At 37.7% G+C, this 24,230-nt stretch overlaps 2 protein-coding genes across 2 annotated transcripts in view; both read left to right on the forward strand.

Annotated features, from left to right (window-relative positions):
* The window catches only part of LOC130248082 (CD48 antigen), a 24,398-nt gene extending 15,163 nt beyond the window's left edge, over positions 1-9,235 (forward strand). The window contains exon 5 of the mRNA XM_056481617.1: positions 9,210-9,235. The gene's annotated coding sequence lies outside the window, so the exon portion shown is untranslated. The remainder of the gene's footprint in view (positions 1-9,209) is intronic.
* Positions 6,675-24,230, forward strand: part of LOC130238614 (interferon-induced very large GTPase 1) — a 22,681-nt gene continuing 5,125 nt past the window's right edge. Inside the window, 10 exon segments of the mRNA XM_056469689.1 lie at positions 6,675-6,729; positions 7,333-7,638; positions 7,915-8,172; positions 8,334-8,459; positions 9,210-9,250; positions 18,500-18,709; positions 18,776-18,882; positions 18,986-19,154; positions 21,794-22,427; positions 23,058-23,143. Coding sequence (XP_056325664.1) covers positions 6,675-6,729; positions 7,333-7,638; positions 7,915-8,172; positions 8,334-8,459; positions 9,210-9,250; positions 18,500-18,709; positions 18,776-18,882; positions 18,986-19,154; positions 21,794-22,427; positions 23,058-23,143 — 1,992 coding nt within the window.

The following is a 24,230-nucleotide window of genomic DNA, read 5'->3' on the forward strand; positions in this document are numbered from 1 at the left end:
TCACTTTTAAAAGTAAACACTGAGGCAGAGAACACTTCTAGAACATTTAGAATCTCATGATGCGTAGAACATTTAGAATCTCTTCATCACACCAGTGTACCTGCAGCACAGACACAATTCACTTTGTTGGTTTACAGTAGCAAGAACGATCGCTGATTCTGTCCGAGTGAACAAACTGTGTCTATATGGCGAAAGACGAACTGAGTATGGAGATCACGAGTACAACTGTGATGGAGAAGCCAAAGAAAAACCGGCTCTTAAAACTGCCCTCTTTCCTAAAAGCTGCCAGAAAAAACAAGATCCTCCGAAGGCAGAAAGGGACGCAGCTCAAGCAAACGCCTGACATTGGCAATGATTGTAAGTCATATTTATATTGTGAAATGAGTAGAAGTTTCCTTGATTAATGTGTAGAGATTACTGAGTGCCCTTTCTGTTAATTTCCTCCTGACATGTGGCCCAAAACATTTGTAATTATTTTGGATGAATAAGACCTACATGGCATAGTTTATATCTATATAAACATATTAATTCGCTTAACAAACATTTTAAAAGTCATTTTTAGATATATAAAAAGAACAACATTCTAAAGTAATATTTTAATTCATGTTTAAGGTTTTATTAAAAACATCCTGTATATATTTGTATTTACACATATAAAATTGTACATATTCATTGCACTTTGTTGCACTAATTCATCTTGAATTGTACATATCCACTGTACATATACATTTGTAATTATGTTCATATATATCTGCATACTTCTAATTATTAATAGCAACCTGTACATATATTCATCTATTGTAAATCTCTGTTCATAGTTAATACAACCTGTATATAATGTTCATTGTACATCCATCTGTAAATATCACCAATAGTTTTTCTATAATTGCACTTTATAACCTATATAACTTATCCTGCACTTACTGCTATTGCACTCCTGGTTAGACCTAAATTGATTTTCACTGCCTTGTACTTGTACATGTGTAATAACAATAAAGTTGAATCTAATCTAATCTAATCTAAACTAAACTAATCTAATCTAATCTAATCTGATCTAATATTTAATAATTTTATAGTTGCTTGTAGGATTGTTTTCCTGAATGCAAACATGATAACTAATTGTATTTGTTTAGTAAACTTTTGAAACGGGAGGTGTTAGTATAGTATTGTTCTAATTTATTTATATTTATGTTAGAATTTCAATTACTGTGCTACACAGTTAACGTAGAGCAAAAACAGTTTATGCTGAAATAATGTCATTAGCATTTTATTATTCATAAACGTTTTCTCTTATAAACTGGTGAAAACTGACTTGAATATTATTACTTCTGCATTCAGGTTCATGTATTTTAAGTAAAATGATGTATAAATAATAATGTACATTATTGTGGCAGCCCATTTTCAGCTTTTCTGATAAATATTTAGGGCCATATCATACACCCTTCGCAATAAGGCGCAGGACGTGTTTGGCACAATTTGTTGCTATTTTCAGACCAGCGCAACCCTAAATTTCACGTTTTGCGCCACGTTATTTTAATTGTAAATCCATTTGTGACACTTTGGGGACTCATGGGTGTTCCGGTCTAGAAATGAGGTGTGTTACGGCACATTGTTGGCGTGTTGCTATTTTGAGGAACTAAAATAGAGCAATAGAAAAGCAAGTTTAAAGTCCAGTTATGCACCTACGCGGGTTCAAACACTTACACATTGCTTAATACACAAAGAATGTACAGCAACACACAAATATCTTTACAAATGAAAAAAAAATTAAAGGATTAAAATGTTACAAAAATTATTATTTTCTACAAAAATATAAAAACCACTGCCTCCATGCCTTTCTTCATCTCAGGTTTTTTTTTTTTCAGTTTCATGACAATTTATGTTTGTATAATGTTATTATTATTAGTATTATTTATTATATGCATATTTTTATTTGTTTTAATAAAAACAAGTTTAGATTTGTCCATCTGTTGGGTTTTAGAGACGTCTGCATCACCATATGCGGCATAAGAATAAGACGTGTGTCTAGATATAACTCAGCTTTTTGAACACACTTCGTTATTATTGTTAATTTATTAATTTGCTAGAAATTAGAACTGAATTCACAAATAGTTTTGAAACAAATCTTTGCACTTAACAAACAAAAATTAAATATGTAGGTTAATGGATGTCTTCAGTGGAGTGCTTCAACATCGTTTCCTTATCTACGAAAGTAAAGGAGTAAAGTAAAGAGTAAAAGTAAAGAGGCCGAATGAATGGAGGAGGCTCATTCTTTTTTCTCGCGCTGCAGATGCTCTGTTTAACTGTTTTCTAGTGAACCGTTCAGTTTTTCCACTTGCAAAGTCGCCATGTAAATAGCAAATACACCATGGCGAAATGCAACTGACTCTCAACGCAATGGGAGATGACTCTGATTGATTTAATGCACGTTATGCTCAAAACACACCCAGAACACATTAAGAGAAACAGCAAAATCATATTTTTCCATCCTTAAAAAAGCAAAAGTGGATTCGGACACGCCTTTAATGCTTTTGCGCCATTCACTTTAAACTTTGCGCCTATCATTAAAATAGAGCCCGTAGTCTCCAATTTCTTAAAACAACACTTATTATCACTCAAATCCAGTAAAATGACCATTTGTGTAACCACAGTTTTATTACAAATACCATGGTTAAACTATGGTAAATGTAGCAAAACCATGGTGAATTTGTTGTAATAAAGGCTTAGCTACAGAAGCCATGTGCTTTTTTTGTTTGTTTAATCTGTTGTAAAACTATAGTAAATGTTCATAAGGCATCTAAAAAGGGTGTAAACTACAATCATTTCTTTTAATAGATGAGGTGGAGGAGGACGAGGGAACGACGAAGAGAAAAAAGAGTAAAGTGGCCAATTTCCTCAAAGCTGCCAGAAAACTCTTCAGGATGTCTTGCTTTGGTCAGACTGAGGAGCAGCTCTGTGTCTCTGCAGACTCTGATGGTAAATAATCATATTTACTGCTAGATTTTTTTTTTTACCTATGATATGATGAATAATTAGTGTTTTTAATTCCCCTTCACCCAAGTTTAACATCGCCTTGAGAATGACTGTGTAAACTGTGTAACTGCAATCATTTCTCTATTGACAGATGACATTCTCTGCCCATCCGAGTCTGGCCAGAGTCTGGAGGTTGCTCTTGTCATCATTCATAATCATGAAGAGAGTTGTGTGAATGACGACCTAAAGGTGAGTATATAAAGATGACCAACTGTTTTAATGCATGTTCTCCTGATGCTTTTAATATATCAAGAGTCTGTTTCAGGATCAGTGAGAGGAATGATAACTGCTTACATGTGAACTGACTTGAGTTTGGCTTTGTTCTGCAGGTGGATGAGAAAGATGACATGAAGACACACAACACAGAGCATGTCAACAAAGAGGAGGAGGTGGAGGAGATGGGAATGAATGATGAGAAGGACAAGGAGGAAAAGATTAAGAAAAGGAGGAGGAGAAAGAGAAATAGCGAGATGAAGGAGGAGGAGGAGAAGGAAGGGGAGGAGGAGGTGAAAGAAGAGATGAAGATACAAGAGGAGAGTTTGAAAGAAAATGAAGAGGAGGTGGTGGATAAGAATGAGGCGATAAAAGAGAAGATGAAAGAAAGTGAAGCAGAAGAGAAGGAAAACATGAAGAAGAGAAGGAGGAGAAAGAGAAATAGCAGGATAAAAGAGGAGGAGAAGAAAGAGGAGTGGGTGGTTGAGGGAGAGGTGGAGATAAAGGAGGAGAGGATGAAAGAAAATGAAGAGGAGGAGGATAAGAATGAAGAGCAGATGAAGGAGGAAGAAACAGAGGAGGAGGAGGAAGAAAAGCCAAAGGAGGAGAAGAGAAAGAGAAACAAGAAAAGAAACAGCAGGAGAAGCAGAAGGATGATGAGGAGGAGAAGCAAGAGGAGAAGGATGAGGAGAGCATGAATGAGGAGAAAGAGATGCAATAAAAATGTTTAAAAAAAACTCTCTGGCCTAAAATATTATTGTGTTAAAAAACAGTGACGAGCCAAAAAAATGCATTCACAACACTAATATTTTCACCTACAAAAGTTAAATTGCAAAAAAAAAGAAAAAATGTTGTACGCAAAAGGGGTAAGCACAACACAAAATTTTGTGTGGTTTATTTCTAAACTAATTTCGAGAGGATCACGTGCTTATGATCAACACAGCTGGGTCCTCATTAGCTCCGTAATCTGACCCATTAGATCAGGGGTGGGCAAACTTGGTCCTGGAGGGCCGGTGTCCTGCGTAGTTTAGCTTCAACTCTAATCAAACACACCTGAACATGCTAATCATTGTCTCCAAGATCCCTAATTATCTATAAGCAGGTGTGTTTGAGCAGAGTTGGAGCTAAACTGTGCAGGACACCGGCCCTCCAGGACCGAGTTTGCCCACCCCTGCATTAGATGATTACGGAAGCATTATAAATAACCAGAGTTTTTCACTCCAGTTATCTTCATCTTGAAGCTTCCCCCCCTTTTTCCGATAGGGTGACACGGTGGTCCAGTGGCTAGCACTGTTGCCTCACAGCAAGAACACCGCTGGTCCAACCTCCTATCGGGCTGGTTGGTGTTTCTGTGCGGAGTTTACATGTTCTCCCCGTGTTTGCATGGGTTTCCCCCGGGTCCCCCGGTTTCCTCCCACCGTCCAAAAACATAAACCATAGCCAATCGACTAAACCAAATTATCACCGAAAACAACACAAACTCCCGTCTCGCCCTTCTAACGGGAGGGAGCTCCGAGCTCAAGGATATTACGAGCTCAGGGCTCTCTCCCGGGACAGCATGCCAAATACGCTTTATTGATTATCAGCTAAGTGTGAACTCTTGAAACATAAAAAATGTGCAAAATAACTGCACAACACTAGGTTGTATGTGTTAAAAGGTAAGAGCAAAAAACAGTCACAAAAAACTTAATCAGCAACAGCAATTTAATGTAAAGAATTATAATGTTTGTGTTGTTTTAATGTGTTTTAATGTTTATAATAGTGTATGTGGATCTATTTTATTTTCATGTTATGTCAAGCCTTCCGTGGACAAGTGTTGAGAATTAGCAAGTCTGCTAAAACACTTCAACAAATGCATTTGGTTGTCCTGTGTAATTGTGGTGTCCATGTCAAATAAATAAAATAGTCATCTATTAGTTTTCTCTAGAAGTCACCTTCATGAGATGGGCTCACTGTGCTCATAAAATAATGGACATGCTTAGTCACAATACACAGGAAGTCTGTGACATTTAAACAAGCGGCAACCTCCCGCTCTACCTCGTGAAGCCAATACGGAAGTAACCGAAACTGCAATTCATCAAAATTCCGCTAGTCCTGGCTCCATAATACAGCAAATTGCAATTGAGCCCACTGTTAGAATGGCCGACTTCACAGCAGAAAAAAAGGTGTTTACAGCCAGGTACAAAGAACGATTTTGGTTCATATAGCTATTATTACCCTCCATGACAACTGTGAGGGGGTGAATTTTTTATAACTCATCCATTTCCTTTATATTAGGTTATATTAAGTTTGCATAATTAAGGGCGTGGCTACTTGAGTGACAGCTAGGTCTTGCTGGTCGCTGTCACTTCACCTCAGCTGAATCCGGCAGATTAGCCACTGATCTCGGCATATTCATCGTATTTTTGTTTTGTTTTGTGTGGCTTTACACAGTCAGCTGCCTTTTGGACTTATTTCTTACAATTATCAGATGATATGGGATGCTGTGTGCATTTAATTGTGCTCACAAACCATTCATGTGGCCTCGTTTCCCATGTGAGTAAAGTTATATACTTGTATACCATCTCTATAAAAGTATTTGTTTATTTAAGGTCATTTATCATTTATGATGTTCTTTAGACCCGTAAAGCACTCCAGAATGTGACAGATTGATTAGCTGTAGGCTCTAGAACAGTCATCTGAAGCGTTATCATACAGTGTTATGCTGGAGTTCATCAGTAGTCTTGCATTTACTAACACAGACTACATTTGAAGTGTTTGGAATTAATTGGCGTTTTCCTCCTGTAGAAAAATGTCATAAGAACAATGCTTAGTGGCTCAATGTGTTACAACAGTGTTTTTAAAAGTCTAAACACTTTATTGATATAGTAAACAACCAAGCACATGTGGTCAGAACACAAACGAGTCGCAGGTAATAGAGTATCAAGCGTTTCTCCCAAAGTAAAGTCTGTCTGTCAGGTCTAAGCAAAGTGCCAGCATGCGTCTGTAGCTCCGCTCACTCTCCGCCTCTTTGCCCTTGTTTGAACCTAAGGGTGACGTCACGGATACTCCGTCCATATATTTTACAGTCTATGCATTTAAATGATGTCGATTTGGTACTAAAGAGCCCAAAGTGAAAAAAATCCTCACAGCATTCACCATCAGCAGCCTGAACACTTGATACAAGGCAGGATGATCCTTGCTTTCATTTGATTTTCACCAAATTCTAACATGATCGTCCAAATATTGCTCATGAAATGGAGATTTAAGCCTTAAACCTTAATGTCAAGTCTTAAAGCTGAATGCGTGATATTATCATGCTAAATGTGTTACACCCAGCCAAAATTTGTCCAGTAGTGAACTAAGCTATTGTAAAACTTTCATTCCACACATTTATAGTGACTTCCTGTTTTAAAAACTCACCATCAGCCATCTTGATGTCTGTTACAATGGCAGTCGATCGTCTTCTTGTGTCCTTCATTCTTGTCCTCATCTCTGAAACAGGTAAGAGAGTTGATTAACAAATGTGTGTAAAAGAATGTAATTGTCTTGTGTTTTGTCATTTTAGTGCTAAATGTCTGATGAGGTTAAAGCTAAGCTGATATGTTTAATTATCAATAGTTGATCCAGCATTTGGATGCTAATAAAAGCTGCATAATGTTACAGAATAAACAAATGTCTATCTGCTCCTATATGAGGCATTGTGGGGATTAAAGAATAAAGATATCGGCGGCGATATACAGCCCTTAAAGTTTTTCAATCTTATATTCAATTGTATTGCTAATTATATGTTGACAACCATCTTTCATAAAAAATGAATATCTTTATATCTGTGTATTGATTACTTTCTCTATTCTGTATAGATTCTCTTCTTTTAAGTTGTGTTTTTTGCGCACTTGTTTTAAATTTGCTTGTATTTCCTTGAACATTTAATTAAATGTGAATGTCAAAGTGATATGTATGGTGATGATAGTGAATTGATAAAGTGAAATGACACTTTGGGGGGAAAACAATAGATTTAACTTCATAATTAAATTAAATGTGAAAGTTTATGGAATAAGATGGAAGTGCAAAGTGAATCTGCTGAACGGTGTCTTTCTCTCTCAGGGTTCAGTGCTATCTCTGTGTCTGTGCAGACTGGACAGTCTGTTCAGCTGGATATACAGACACAACAACTACCAGAGTTTGATGATTTATTGTGGATTAATGATAAATATGAGAATATAGTTAGATATTTTCATGGAACAAAAAAGATTAGATGTCACCCGTCCTATCAGAACAGAATAGAGTTTAATGAAACAAGCTTTTCTCTGACACTGAAGAACATGCAGAAGGCAGACGGTGGACGATACACAGCAAGAATAAGTGGAGAATTAAACAAAGACATTGTTGTATACAGAGTGTCTGTTATAGGTGAGTGTCATTTCTGTGTGTGATTTAATGTGTTGCTGCATAAAAGACTATTTGTAATTCATAAATGTATTTTATGTTCAGTTTTTAGGTTTCAGATGTGCAGATTTAAATCAGCTTACACCACTTTGTCTATAGTTCAGGATTTTATCTGCTGCTGCACTTATAATTGACTAGTTAATATTCTTGTATGTGTATAAATGGTTTCGTCTTCAGCTGTGACAGTATTTCGTATCACTCAGCTGATTGTGATCCTGTCAGTGTAAATGTGTGTTTCAGACGCAGTGGAGGCTCCTGTTCTGACTGTAAACTCAATCAGCAGTGACTCCTGTGCTGTTAACTTCACGTGCAGAGCTCAAGACCTCATCATTAACTCTAGCTATCAGAACAACACCTGCTCAACAGAGGTAGTGACATCACAGGAGAACTACACCCTCATCCTGTCATTACACTGCAGCGAGGAATCGGTCATCTGTAACTACAGCAATCCTGTCAGCTGGAAAGAAGAGCGAATAAACATTAAATCACTCTGTCAAAGTAAAGATCCACTCCTCCTACACTATAGACTATTTGCATGAATATAAATAGAAGCATGTTATTCAAGATTAAATGTTCAATATTAAATGTTATTAGATGTTGTAGTGTGCTAATACTCTTGAATAACGCATTTGTGCTGTTCTTCCTTTTGTTCTTTTCAGGGAATAGTCCAGTTCTGGTTAAGCCACAAGCTTCATTGTTCAGCATTTTGCTTCTTATTGTGATCGCAGTGGCAGTGATCGGCTTTTGTGGATTGATTCTTTACTGTTGCTGGAGGAATAAAAAAGGTACATCCAAAATCTTCAAGTGTCTAGACATTCTCAAATCATGATGTATTTATTGAATCCTTATTCAACCCAGAAAACAAATCTCACTCCGTTCCTCAACTTTTACAGAGCAATTACATAAGGAAATACTTATTTTTATATGACAAACTATATGTAATTTTTACAGTTGCTTCTCATTCATTCTGTCATTTTCCTTCGGTTTAGTCTCTATTTCACTGGTCACCACAGCAGAATGAACCACCAACTATTGCGGCGTATGTTTTACACAGCGGATGCTCTTCCTGCCCCAATTCAGTACTGTGGAAACACCCATACACTCGCATTCTCACACACAGACACACACACACTACGGCCAATTTAATTCATCCTATTCACCAATAGTGCATGTGCTTGGACTGTGGGGGAAACCAGAGCACCCGGAGGAAACCCACGCCAACACGGGGAGAACGTATAACCTCCACACTGAAATGCCAACTGGCCTAGCCAGGACTTAAACCAGCAACCTTCTTGCTGTGAAGCGACAGTGTTGAAATAATTTATAGCATTTTTATAGTTCGACCACTAGTTTCTTTAGATTTATAATTAATCTCTAAAGAGACTCTTTGAAAACAAAGATCAGCACAAAGCTGTAGACTGATACACAAGTTTATATCAGAGAACTTTTAGAGCCGATAATCTGACAGGAGTCAAATACAAACTAACATGTGTCTACACAACTGTGATCTGTGAACTTATATTCTGACCTCTCAGGTGTCAAACAGGCGGAAGATTCAGACTATGATGATGTTGAGGTGAGAGGCTCTTCATCTCTTCCTGTATAATATATGCACAAATAATACATGTTTAATATTGTGTGATCAACTGTGATGGTTTGTTTTATTTCTCTGAAGTCTTTGACCCAGAAGATGACAGGAGACACATGGACCACCATCACCTACTGTACAGCAGGACAAAAACAAACCCCTATCTGCTCATGACTGATGAATATCAGAAGAGTTAAATAATCAGTCAGTTACTGCAGATCTTATTAAAGGGAGAGTTCTCACAGTTTACTCTCCCTCATAAGGTTTTAAACCTTTAGCAGTGTCTGCCATCATTATAAAAAAATACCAGCGTTGTTCTTTTGTGTTCAACGAGTTAAAGAGTGAGTAAATGATGGTAGAGATTTCAGAGTGTTTTTTTCCTTCAATGGTGTATTTTTAATAATTTAGTCATGTGTGTTCTCATGCTGTTTGAATTATTTTAATACATTTCTTTAACAAAATCAATTAATATCACAGCTGAACTAACCTGTCTTTGTTAATAAATAAACGATTACTGAAAGCAGTTAGACAATTCTTCACTGAGCTCTATAATAGCCATCTACTAGCATTTTTACTGTCTTTGTTATATGGCTGATTATTTTGCTTGAGGTTGTCATCATGAGATGGGTTCACTGTGGTCATAAACAATTGGACATGCTCAGCAGCAGTGTTGAGGGTAACAAGTGACACCAGTTATGTAATAATATTACTTCTTTAAGTAATGCGAAAAATTATGCATCCCTTTAAAACTTAAAGGTGCAGTAGGTGATCTTCCACAATGCTAACTTAGCATAAATCTCTGAATCACAGTCCCTCCCCTGCTGACCAGAGACATGCCTTCTGAAGCACGAGCATGCGCACCTTAAAAATGACAGCAGAAGAACCCTCTCTCATGTGTTAAAAGCGACTAGTGCTTGTCCGGCAGCGTGCAGGAATTGCAAACTGACTTGCTATTTCAGAGCGAATGTTTAGAGTAGCATGGTAATCAATATAGGCAGCGCGTCACAGGTCGTCATTGTTCAAAAATTAACCAATGTGAAGTGAATATAAAACCAACTTCACCTCAGTAAAGCACGCTAGGCGGAATGGTGCTGTTTACTGATGTTTTGTTGTTAAACTACATTAGTTCTACATTATCGATGCTGTAAAAGGTCCCTTATGAAACTGAAAATAGTCATATCAATCTTTCGCCGGGAGATTTTAGTGGCTGAACAACACTTCTGTGCAGATAAACCATTTGTAACAACAACATCTAACGTTACATTAGCTTAGCGTGAAGCAAAAATAGTTTTCAAGAGTTCACACTTAGCTGATGATTAATTATAAGCTATTTTGGCATGCTGTCCTGGGAGAGAGCCCTGAGCTCATATGATCCTCGAGCCTGGGGTTCCCTCCCGTTGCAAGGCGAGAGGGGAGTTTGAGCTCAGGTAGATCTCAAGAACCCCTGTCATGGAGGCTGAAGAGCAAATATTAGTTGCTCTTAAAGAGATAAGTAATAGGTAGGGACAAGACTTTGGTGTTGATTTGGATTAGTCAATAAACTTAGGTTGCTTGTTTTTGATCGGAGGGAGGAAACCGGGAAACCTGGGGGAAACCCAAGTGAGCACAGGGAGAATGTGCAAACTCTGCACAGAAATGTCTGCTGGTTTGGTAAAGCCTGGAACCAGAGACGTTCTTGCTGTGAAGCAACAGTGCTAAGCACTGGGCCACCGTGTCACCCATCTAGGAAGGAGGAGGAGTAGGGGTGGATGGGGGGATTGCCATTTTTGATCAAGTTTTTCCAGTTGTCCTAGAATTGATTTGAGTTAATGGAGTTCTCTATTGTTGTCAGTAGTTTTGGGTATATTGTGCCTTTTTGGTTCTGAGTGTTTGTATTGTTTTTGTGTTTCACAGTAAAGAAGTCGAATCTCTGCATTATTTGGGTCTCTGTGTTTCTGATTTGAGAGGTTTCTGAGGTGTTTCCTAATTGATAGACATTCTTGATGAAACCATTTTTTGTCATTTTTTGGGTAGATTATTTAGTCTGGTTTTTACTTTTAATTTTGACTGTTTAGCTGTTCTTTTGAATATATTGTTTATGTCTTTTACCGCCATATTAACTCCTTGTTTGGTGTGAGCATAGGCATTAACCAGGAAGTTATCTTGAAGTCCTTGTGTTTTTTGGCTATTTACTGCGTTCTGGTAGTCTTCTGCACTGTTCTTAGCCCATCCGTATGGTGAGAAAATGTATGGTGAAAAAAAACATTATGATTAATTGCGGGTGGATGTAGTGGGACATGTCAGTGGACCAGCAAGAGTGGGCTTTGCCGAATGGGAAGATGAAACACCCAAAATAATGGATGAAGTGCAAGAGTAGCCTACTGTTCAAAGTTTCAGTTAGAGGAGTCATCAGAGGAAAATCTGCTATCGTTCTGGGAGAAACAAGATTGCATATTTCCACAACTGTGGCGCTTTGCGAAGAGAATCTTGTTTATTCCCACAACAAGCGGTGCGAGCGACGCTCATTCAGTGCAGCTGGCTGTGTTTTCGAGGTGAGGCGGAATCGCCCGAATCCAGGCACAGTAGACACTATTCTGTTTTTGCACAGTGCGAAGAAAAAGGCCAAGTAAACACAACATAGCTGCCGTTTAGGCTGAAGTTGCACCCTTTTTGTTATATTGTTCCTGCATCTGTAAAAGCTAAAATGTCTTATTTTTACTTTCTGTATCTATTTGAAAATGAAGAAAATGTTGTCTAAAGACAAACTTTTGTTTTTATAAACCAATATTCATTTAAAAACTTTTATGATTAACGTATTATTTTACTATTAGAGATGCGCAGATTATAGCTCACTGAATCTGCTGGTAATATCCACGGTGACCTATCATCATGCCTAAAACAAAGAATGAAATTATTAAGGTGACGATCGGGTGCGGATACATATATCAGATAAAACTAAGTGTGCGGGCGTGTGGTGGGTGGATGATTTGTATGAACCCGCGTATTCGGGTGTCATTTCAGCTGATGCGCGCATCTCTAGTGTACGTGGTCATAGAGGTCTCTTACTGTGATGCTGGTGTGATGAGTCAGGTGCACATTTCATCTGCACCAAGGTCTGCAGCAACTTCCTCCTATGCCGTTTCCTTAACCTGCAAGTCTTTATTTTACAAATTATACATCATAATTCATTCATGTATTTTAAGATGCACTCGGTCAGAAGACAATCGCATGAGATATCATGACATTTTGTTTCTGATTGTCAGCATGATGTAGGCTTATAGTTACAATAATATTTATGCAATATGGTTATAATGCTATTTATACATGACCAAACTAGTGTGCAACTTAAGCAAAACTAATACAATTTTTTTTACATTTAGTTTTGTAGTTCGGGCCCAAACAAATGTTTGTTGCATTTTTTTAATTGTTTAAGTTCATTTGATTGACTATATACAGTCTTTAAGCCATGTTTAATGTTTCATTGTTAAACATTTTTAGGGTCTCTGACACATTGCTTTTATTATTTATCTTTATTTTGTTAATCAACATTAAATGTGTGCATCAGTAGGCAGTTTTTGTAATGTTCATTATTTAATAGGCTCCCTCAAAATACACAGGCACACACAAGATGGACTTCCAGTGTGTATTATAATTTCATTATAATAATAAAATACATTTTTTTTAACATTTTTAATTTGTCAACTCTCATTATTTACTATACATGGCTTTTGTGCATTTATATGGGAGTTGGTAAACATATTCAAGGGTGTGCACAGATGGGGAGCATTTTGATTGAATGTAGTGGGCCGCTCTGTCCCAAAATGCCAGGGCCGATTTTTTTTTTGTCCCAGTCCAACCCTGGCTTCTAGTGCCGCAGCACTAGATGGATGTGCATAAGGAGTTCAGAGTAGTTAAGAATGAGTTAATGATAATGTGCCCTTCCAAGTAAAGTCACAATATAATTATACATTATATAATTATACACAAACAATTAAGTTACCCCAAAAACCCTCAAGAATTGTGTTGATTCAGCTCATTTTTTAAGTATTTATGGTATTTATATATTTAAGTAAGTATTTAAGTAGTTTGAACAAGCCGCAAAAATATTTTTGAGTGCACATAGAGAGTACAGAGAGTATGGATTTTTTTTTTCTTATTTTATTTATCAAGTATTTTAATAATTATTTTATTTTAATGAATCCGCCACGATAGCTGTTGACAGTGAAAGCAAATTTGCTCTAAATAAGCATGCTTAACTGACCCCTTGCATAAAAATAATCATTAAAAAAATTAATGATAAGTAATTGTTTATGGGGCACTTTTGTAAGGATTTTGATGTTGATGAAAGTGTGAAGTGAATAAGAAAATCATTAGGGAATCCCCAAACACCCACCAAAAGCATGTACAGACTTGTGTCCCAGTTTCTTTTGGTTGGTGTCTCGTTTATTTTCGGTTTCGTTTCACGTCCTACATATTATTCTCATTTATCCCTCAAAGGCATTTGTTCAGCTGCCACTATGGTGATAATGGCAACAAAAGCCTAAACAAAAAAATGACAGAGGATCATGGTTTGGTTGGGAATCTTGAGATTGTGTACTAGATAGCTTTAAAATATAAAAAAGTCTTTACTGTCTTCATTTTACTGTCTCTGTTGTTAATTTACTTCCGTTTTCTCCCTGCTTCTCTAACACAGGTAATAAACTCTGAAACTAACATTAAATTGACCACCTCAGCAATTTATCATGTTGTCTTGTCAAAACACATTATGTTTTGTTATGCATAGAATTAACATTTCTGTCTTCTGCTTCTGGGTCAGTTTAATTAATGGTTAAAGAGCCCATATTATGGGTTTTTGAAAATGCCCTTCCCTGTAGTGTGTAACATAGCTCTAAGTAAAGTGAACTATCCAGCTAAGGCTTAAATCTGTAAGTGTACAGTATTTAAAACTACTGATTCATCTATAAAAGAGTCGACTCATAGTGCTTCAAACGAGTCGTCTTGATAACGAGTCATTAGGTGTTTCGCGATGACGCAGCTACGAAACACAAGTAGTTGGGCGCGCAAACCCGGGAGATTTGAAACCTGCGGCCCCGCCCACTAACAGAAAAAAAAGTCACACACACACACACACACACACACAGAGACACACACAGACACTGGTCGAATGAAGTCACGCTGTGCAGATGGATATTATGGACAGTCTAATCAAAGATGAAACATCAGCAATATAGCCCAGCCTTGAGCAGTTCTGAGTGCTTCTGAAAACTATATGCTTTCAAAGAAGACTTCATCAGTTTGTTAAAGGAAGGATCAGTAAAGACTGATGGATCAGTGCATCATGAATCAGTTTCTACCCCCATTTCACAAGTGTAAGTAAGTGCGATTAAAATTATTGCCTCGTTTACTCTATCTTGCAAATTATGTATTTAGTTGTGTTTTGTTACTTGTAACTGCGTGTACTGTATCAGGTTAACTCTTTATATTCTCATATCGCGTGTAAAGCCACGTTGAAAACGCGACGCGTGCCGCTTTGATTACGGATCGTCAGCTGTTTACACACATGCAACGGACAAGTTTCAAAATATTTCAGCTCAATATTATTGTCTCCTCGTGTGTGTAACGCACGGGTATTCGCGGATATAACTGAGCGCCGCTCCTCTATGGACGCGCCGGCCCTGTGTGTGTGTGTGTCTGTTTCTCCTCGTGTGTGTAACGCACGGGTATTCGCGGATATAACTGAGCGCCGCTCCTCTATGGACGCGCCGGCCCTGTGTGTGTGTGTGTGTGTGTGTCTCCTCGTGTGTGTAACGCACGGGTATTCGCCGATATAACTGCGCGCCGCGCCCTCTCTATTTAGTCGCTTCTCTATGGACGCGCCGGCCCTCTGTGTGTGTGTGTGTCTGTGTCTCCTCGTGTGTGTAACGCACGGGTATTCGCGTATATAACTGAGCGCCGCGCCCTCTCTATTCAGCCGCTTCTCTATGGACGCGCAGGCCCTGTGTGTGTGTGTGTGTGTGTGTGTGTGTGAAAAGAGCAAGAAGACTGTGACCTCCTCGCCAGTTCTTGGACTTTTTGCTCAATAAAATAGTCGTCAGTATTTTCTAGTCCATCGTCTGTTTACATTCACCCATTGGCAGCCAAAATCCACTATGAAGCGTGTGTGCACTGTGACTACTTTTATATTGTAGATTAGCAGCTGGGCATTTCACTCTGCCTCGTGCTGAAGCCTGTCAGTGTTGTCGACCAATCGCAGCAGGCTGTCATCGGTCCAATCAGCGCAGATTAGCTTCGCGCCGAGGAGGGGGTTGGGAACAAATGAATCGCTGAACGATTCATATGGGAGTCGCTGGGATAATTAGGTAAAAATAAATGCAGATTATAAGACCATCAAAGTGTTTTTTGACCTTGCATGCATATTAGACTGTTGTTGGAGACCCTTACAACCTAAATATGACCCTATTTCATCTATAATATGGGCTCTTTAATGCTGATTCTGATGATAATGACTGATGAAATTTGTAAATGGATAGCACTCGGTTGATCTTAAATTATTTTGAAATGTTACATTTTTGTACTTAAAATGTTTGTTTAATGAGAAAATTCAACAGTTTTCTTAGTTTGAATAAAACTTAGAATAGGGTTATCTCTACAGGTGTCTGCCTCAGAGGTTTTACCAGAAATCACATGATTACTTTGAATATAAAATCTATATATATATATAGATATCACACGTTTTCATTTTCACTTTCACCAGATTTGATTACATAGCTACCGGTTAAATTTAGCCCACAGTTAAGAGGCAGCTTAACTCTTAAGAGAAGGTCAAATTTTTACATTTGTAATTTATCTTTATCTACATAACAAGTAATTTACGCGATCTTCTGTTTTTTCATACAGAAGTTTTGAAAAGGACATTTTTTTGTTGCATGAAACCTCTCATATACCACTAAACTACCAAATAAAACAGCAACAAAAACTATGAACACACATAGAGAGAATAGAAAGTAGGGATTTTTCTTATTTTTAAAATTATATTATGTATTCAATATGTATTTATAGCGTTCGATCCGTCGTGATGTCGAATCATGTTCAAAAATGTCGAAAATGAAAGCAAATTTGCACTAAATAAGCACACCTAACTGACCCCTCATGGAATGTTGATGAAAGCATGAAGAGAATCAGATCCCCCAAACACCCACCAAAGGCATGTACAGCTTGTGTCCTCGTTTCTATTGGCTGGGTTCTCGTTTATTTTTGGGTTTCATTTCACGCCACATATATATATAACTGTGTCAAATCTCGTTTATCCCTCAAAGGCAGTTGTTCAGGTACCATTATAATGACATCAAAATACTAAACGAAAATAACAAGTGACATTGTTTTGGTTGGGAATCTTGGGATCGTGGACTAGATAACTTTTAAAATATAAAAGTGTCTTTTACTTTTACAGTTGCTGTTGTTCATCTACTTCGGTTTTCTCCCAGCTCCGTATTACACAGGTAATAACCTCTGAAACTAACGTTACTAACATTTAAATTGACTGGTTCTGCAAATTATCATGTTGTCTTGTCAAAACACATTATGAATTGTTATGCATAAAATTGACATTTTTCATTAATGCTTAATGCCGATGTTAATAATTATGAATGATGAAATTTGTAACTGGATAACACAGACCACTTGACTGATCTTAAATTATTTTGAAATGTTCCATTTTGGATTTAAAATGTTTTCCGAATGAGTAAATGAATGAGTAAACTCAACAGTTTTCTTAGTTTGAATGAAACAGAATATATTTATCTTTGCATGTCTGCCTTAACTGCATTCAGAGGTTTTACCAGAAAATACCATGATTTATTTGAACATGAAACTCATATAGGTATCACGTTTTCATTTTCACTTGATTTTAACATGACGGACCCTGCTGAGATATGGATGTGTTGTCACGTCGTGCAATCAGGATATTAAAATAAAGGAAAAACAACTTTTCAAAGACCACCTATCACTTCACTGAGCACCAGTCATGGCATAACAACACATCAATATCTCAGCGGGGTTCGTTATGTTTTTGGGTCCCCTAGAAATATTTCCGTTGTGTTACTTGAATATTTGCAAGTGTGACTAATTTGCTGCACGTTTCTTCAGTTGTTTGTGTTGTGACCAATTTGCAACACGTGTGCTGTCAAATTGACGAAGATCGTTTATTTATTTGCTGCAGTTTTTTTGTAATTGCATGCCTACTTAAATTGCAGCGCGTTAAGCTTTCTTGGCCACCGTAAATAAGGTAGTAGCCTGTAACATAAAAATATGTGGAAAAAGTGAAGTGCTATAATTACTTTCTGGATGCACTGTTATAAATATATATATATATATATATATATATATATATATATATATATATATATATATATATATATATATATATATATATATATATATATATATATATATATATATATACACACACACACAGTTGAAGTCAGAATTATTAGCCCCCCTTAGAATTTTTTTTCCCAAATGATGTTTAACAGATTCAGGAAAGTTTCGTAGTATGTCTGATCATTTTCTTTCTGGATAAAGTTATATTTGTTTATTTCTGCTAGAATGAAAGTAGTTTTTAATTTTTTATGAAAATTTTATGTCAATATTATTAGCCCCTTCAAAGATAAAATAAATCAGTTATTAGAAATGAGTTATTAAAACTATTATGATTAGAAATGTGTTGAAAAAAAATCTTCTCTCCGTTAAACAGTAATTGGGGAAAACAATAAACAGAGGGGGCTAATAATTCTGACTTCAACTGTGTATGTATATATATATATAACTTAATGATTTTTACAAATTTAAGTGGATTGAACATAAAAAAATTAAGTTGACCCAAAGAGGACACAAGAATCAGATGTTGGTTTAAATTAGTAGTTTGAAAAAGCATATCTATATATATATAACTTGATCCTGTAGTGCAGGTACTGTGTCCTGCAGAGTTTAGTTCCACACCTGAACCAGCTAATCAAATTCTTTCTGGGTATACTAGACACTTCCAGGCAAGTTGGAGCTAAACTATGCTGGACACCGGCCCTCCAGGACAGAGTTTGGGCACCCCCGATTTAAAATATCATGCATTGATTCTTTACAATTTCCTCATTTACACTGTATCTTGTGCATCCACTTCACAAGTCCCTTTTTTGTTCTTTTCTAAAGATACATTCATGAAATTATTTGTATTTACTTTTCTAAATAACCATGAGCTTATAACAGATTGGTCCGGGGCCTGCTATTTGGGGGATTCAGGAGGATCTGGTGAGGAGGATCTGTCACCCGCCATTTGAGGGATTCAGGAGGTTTTGGGGCCTGCTACTTGGGGGATTCAGGAATATCTGGTGCCCGTCATTCGGGGATTCAGGAGGATCTGTCGCCCTCCATTTGGGTGATTCAGGAGGATCTGGTGCCCGCTATTTGGGGGATTCAGTAGGGTCTGGTGCCTGTCATTCGGGGATTCAGGAGGATCTGTCACCCTCCATTTGAGGGATTCAGGAGGGTCTGGTGCCCGTCACTCAGGGATTCAGGAGGATCAGTCACCGTCCATTTGAGGGATTCAGGAGGATCTGGGGCCCGCTATTTGGGGGATTCAGGAGGATCTGGTGAGGAGGATATGTCACCCTCCATTTGAGGGATTCAGGAGGATCTGGGGCCCGCTATTTGGGGGATTCAGGAGGATCTGGTGCCCGTTATTCGGGGATTCAGGAGGATCTGTCGCCCTCCATTTGGGGGATTCAGGAGGATCTGGGGGATTCAGGAGGATTTGGTGGCTCTGGCAGTGACAGTTCTGGAGATGGTGGCTGTGGCAGTAATAGCTCTGGTTGTGGCAGCAGCTCTGGCAACTCGGGTGGTGGTGGCTATTCTTGTAGCTCAGGTGATGGCATTTCAGGGACAGAAACCTTGACTGGAAACATGACAGGAAGAGACTTGTTACAGGAACCCATCTTGTGAGTTAGCAGCAGATTGGCGGTGACCATCATGTGAGCTTGCGCATTAGCTGTGACCATTTTGTGAACTGGTAGACTGGAGGTGGCCATACCGTTACCTGAAGAACTAGTGGTGGCCATCTTGTGAACCAATTGCGGTCTGAACTGATGTGCAGGAGACAGGAGTAGCGGTGATGCCAGCATAAGTGTGGTGGTGGAGTGTGCAGCAAGCCCCGTCGCCAGCAGGTCCTGCTGTGTGTGTATTTAGGAGAAGACATGAAGCCGGTGTGTACCTGCAGGGCCTGATAGGAAATGTGGTTCGGGTGAATGCTAGGGAGTGTTCTCCAATGACTACATAAAGTAGTTGGTGATCACAACATATTTAATGGGCTCGCAAATTAGTAAGTGGAGTAGTCAGCTGCTTGGTGTAGCCGCCATGTTATTGTAGACAAATAACTTTTACAACTCGTATTTGACATTAACTTTGTAAGTGAATCTTCGTTTCAAAGGAAGCATAATTTATTTGCCGCATAAATATAAAAGATGTTTAATTGTCACTTTAATTTAATAATCAGATTACAGAGCTACTGTGTATTGTTTGGATTTCATTTGATCCACCTGGTTAATATGTATTTTTTTTTCAAGTCATAATTATGGATCAGTGGACAGATAATGATGCCATGGACACATCTTCATATACAGAACATCCTTCAAATTCAGAGGTTTGTGACATTTAAATGTTAAATTCTTGGATTTTTATTTTAGTGGGGCTCAGCTTCCAATGAGTTAGTTGCACAAGATGACACCGTTGAGCTTCCGAGAAGAAAGTGTGTGCATGTTCACTTCCGATTGTATAGAACTATGAAGGAAGAGGTGAAGATTTAGCAATTTCGTTACCAAAAAGGAGCATGTTTAAAATAAAATAAAAATTTAAAAAGTAGTTTATCAGCGACCGGAGAGGACATCCTCACTACATTGCTGTATACATCAGTGCACTAATTTGCTTTTATTCTTCCCCTGTTGATGCTGAGGTTCGTGCTCAGCGGTTACTCAAATTCCCTTGGGATCATATTTTTTTTTTGCGGGTGTTTCTCTGCGTTGTCATTCATTGATTCATTTTCTTTTTGGCTTAGTTAGTTTTTGGCCTTTATTAATCTGGGGTCGCCACAGCGAATTGTTATGTTTTACACAGTGGATGCCCTTGAAGCCACAACTCATCACTGGGAAACACCCATACACAGTCAATCACACACATACACTACGAAAATGTTGCTTATTCAATTCACCTATAGTGCATGTCATTGGACTTGTGGGGGAAACTGGAGCACCGGGAGGAAACCCACGTGAACACGGGGAGAACATGCAAACTCCACACAGAAATGCCAACTGACCCAGCCGAGGCTTGAACCAGCGACCTTCTTGCTGTGAGGCGATTGTGCTACTCACTGCGCCACCGCGCCCTTCTCTGCGTTGTGTTATAATAATTTTTTTTATTAATTAAAAGAAGCTCCACACAAACATGGTCATGCTGAGGTGATTTTATTTCATTCTTGCATAACACACACAATATCGCAATCTCTCAGTATCAGCTTATCAGACATCTCTCAGTCTGTTCTGCCTCTCCTTTCAACAGACATAGCAGTCAAGAGCACAAGCTCTCAATATACACACACACTTTACAATATGAGATGTATAATATCACAGATTGTAAATAGAAATAACAGTAATATAGTAGTAATACAATAAATAATCTTAAAACCTTAAAAATATAATTGTTCACTACAGCATTAGTGTTTCTTAGATATTAATGAACATACTTGTATAACACACACATTAGGCAAACTCTCTCAATATCAGTTGAGTCTCTCTTTTTTTGGTTAACCACAAGATATGTTTGAATACACAGATATTCCATTACAAAACACTGCAATGTACATCCTAAAAATAAAATACGATGAGTCTTTAGTGTGTTTACAAAATATACAATTACACTTATGAGCATATACATGTACATGTAGTACCGCTTGTGGTTCGCTCAGTTCGTAGTCAGACGGAGATGTCTCAGGGATGGAACATCTTGGTCGATGATCCCTATCTCTCGGTGTGGGAAGAGTATAGTTGAAATTTGTGCACTGATGTATGCAGCAATGTTGTAAGTATGTCCTCTCCTGTCGCTGATAAACTTCTTTTTTAATGTTTTTTTATTTTAAACATGCTCATTTTGGTAGTGAAAATGCGAACTTACTTCATAGTTCTATACAACCGGAAGTGACCATGCACACACTTGCGTTTCAGAAGCTCACCGGTGCCATCTTGTGTAACTAGCCCATATATGTATAATAAATCAGTAAAATGTTTACTTACAAGTATATGAAATGTGTTCTTGTACAAACCTGTGAATTTGTAAAATATGACAAATATCTTTTTTAACAGGAAAATGTGAAACCAGCAGAAGAAGGGAGTAACTTGAAACCTGATAATCAAAATAAGAATTCCTCTCACACCAACATAGGTATGAAATACTACTAATATACATAAGAAGCACTATTTTTTATTTAGTTTGAGTTAATAAATACTTGATTTTGAGAACCATTCTGTGTTTTTTTTAATATATTTTTTTACTTTAAATCAAGGTGATCCAGATTTGACTGTTGCATTATTTGGATGTTCTGAGGCGGTCCAGTTTGGATGTGACAACATTCTGCTTGGAGAAGAACAACTCAGTCTGAGTGCAGAATATCCCATAACTGTTCCATTAGAGAGGAAGGTATCAGAACATCAGGTCTCAGTGATCAACATGATTGGCTCACATGATGCTGATCTCAAAACACTCAGTTACATTATCGGTCAACTGAGTGAAAATGAAATACACGCCTTCATCTTTGTTGTGCCACTGGGACAGCTGACAGATGCTGATAAGAAGGGTATTGAATGGCTACAGAGAACTTTTGGTGACAGAGTTCTGTCATTTGTCATTCTTCTCTTCACTTATGAGAGAGAGGAAGAGTGTGACTCTATAATAGATGACCTGAAAAACAACTCTGTTCTGGAGCAGCTGTTGGAGAAATGTGGAGGAAGATATTCCACCTGCAGCAAACTCATGAACAACCAGTCAGAGATCACAGAACTGATGGACAGGATTAAGCATCTGTTCCTTGATAATAACCAACAGTGCTACACCAGAGAGATGTACAGATCTTCTTTAGAAGACATGCAACATGGTGAGTATATATAAATACAGTTGAAGTCAGAATTATTAGCCCCCCTTTGATTTTTTTTTTCTTTTTTAATTATTTCCCAAATGATGTTTAACAGAGCAAAGAAATTTCCACAGTATGTCTGATAACATTTTTTCTTCTGGAGAAAGTCTGATTTGACTTATTTCGGCTAGAATAAAAGCAGTTTTTAAAATTTTAAAGAACATTTTAAGGACAATATTATTAGCCCTCTTAAGCAATATTTTTTTTCGATAGTCTACAGAACAAACCATCGTTATACAATAACTTGTCTAATTACCCTAACCTGCCTAGTTAACCTAATTAACTTAAATGTCACTTTAAGGTGTATAGAAGTGTCTTAAAAATCTCTAGTCATTTTTTTACTGTCATCATGGCAAATATAAAATAAATCAGTTATTAGAAATGAGTTATGAAAACTATTATGTTTAGAAATGTGTTGAAAAAAATCTGCTCTCCATTAAACAGAAATTGGGGGAAAAAATAAACAGGGGGGCTAATAATTCTGACTTCAACTATATATAATAATGTTTTCCTGGGTAGGATCAGACATTCTTGATTCTGTTGCAAAACAAACAGACAATAAATATTGTACTATTGTTTCATACAATTAAGGTGCAGAAAGAGAAACAAGCTTTGGTGCAACAAACATGCTGCCTTTAGAGAGCTTGGAACAAACCGATAAAGGAGACAAACAAAAGGTAACTCCACTCTCATGGATCTTCATTTGAATTTATTTTTGTTTGTGGTTTTACCATATCTACTTTAGGTTACAGGCCATCTGGGGTGTGTAGCCTCCTCATTAGAGCACCTGCCCCCGATGTTGGAAATGTTAGTTTGATCCCCGCCTGAAGCGCAAGCATGGTGAAATAAATTTAAATCTAAATCTAAAATACTGCTCACAGATACTGGTCACGTCTAAATAATAAAATGATTGCACATGAATAACTTTTTACTGATGAAAATTCTTAGAGACGGGGTGACACGGTGGCTCAGCGGTTAGCACTGTAACCTCACAGCAAGTAGGTCACTGGTTCGAGTCTCCGTTGGGCTAGGAAGCATTTCTGTGTGGAGTTTGCATGTTCACGTGGGTTTCCTCTGGGTTCTCCGGTTTCCCTCACAGTCCAAAAAAAGACATGCGCTATTGGTGAATTGGATGAACTAAATTGGCCGTAGTGTATGAGTGCATGTGCAAGAGTGTATGGTGTTTCCCAGTACTTGGGTGCGGTTCATCCTGCTGTGGCGACCCCTGATAAATAAGGGACTAAGCAGAAGAAAAATAAATGAATGATAGAATGAATTTTAAACACAATGTATCACAGTTTAAATGTCAGCTTGTACCACATGCACACTTTCTAAGCTAATGCATTGCATCACATTGTTAACTGATGGTCAGAGTTAATAGGGCAATCTTCTTACCCCTAATCTATTCGCATTGTTAAATCAAATCATCAGGTGAGTGGGCTTGACACACGCTCCTTTCTATACTAAATTAAAGAAAAATTAAACTAGCTTACACTTGTCATAACATTAATATACTGCACTCTGATATTTTGAAGTGGTTAATTGTCCTCTCTTGTAAGTCACTTAGGATAAAAGTGTCAGATAAATGAATAAATGTAAGTGTAATTGATTTGCATAACTTTTTGATCAGGCGACGCGGTGGCGCAGTGGGTAGCATGTTCGCCTCACAGCAAGAAGGTTGCTGGTTCAAGCCTCGGCTGGGTCAGTTGGCATTTCTGTGTGGAGTTTGCATGTTCTCGCCGTGTTCGCGTGGGTTTCCTCCGG

The sequence above is a fragment of the Danio aesculapii genome, chromosome 2 (assembly GCF_903798145.1).
Source record: "Danio aesculapii chromosome 2, fDanAes4.1, whole genome shotgun sequence".
NCBI lineage: Eukaryota > Metazoa > Chordata > Actinopteri > Cypriniformes > Danionidae > Danio > Danio aesculapii.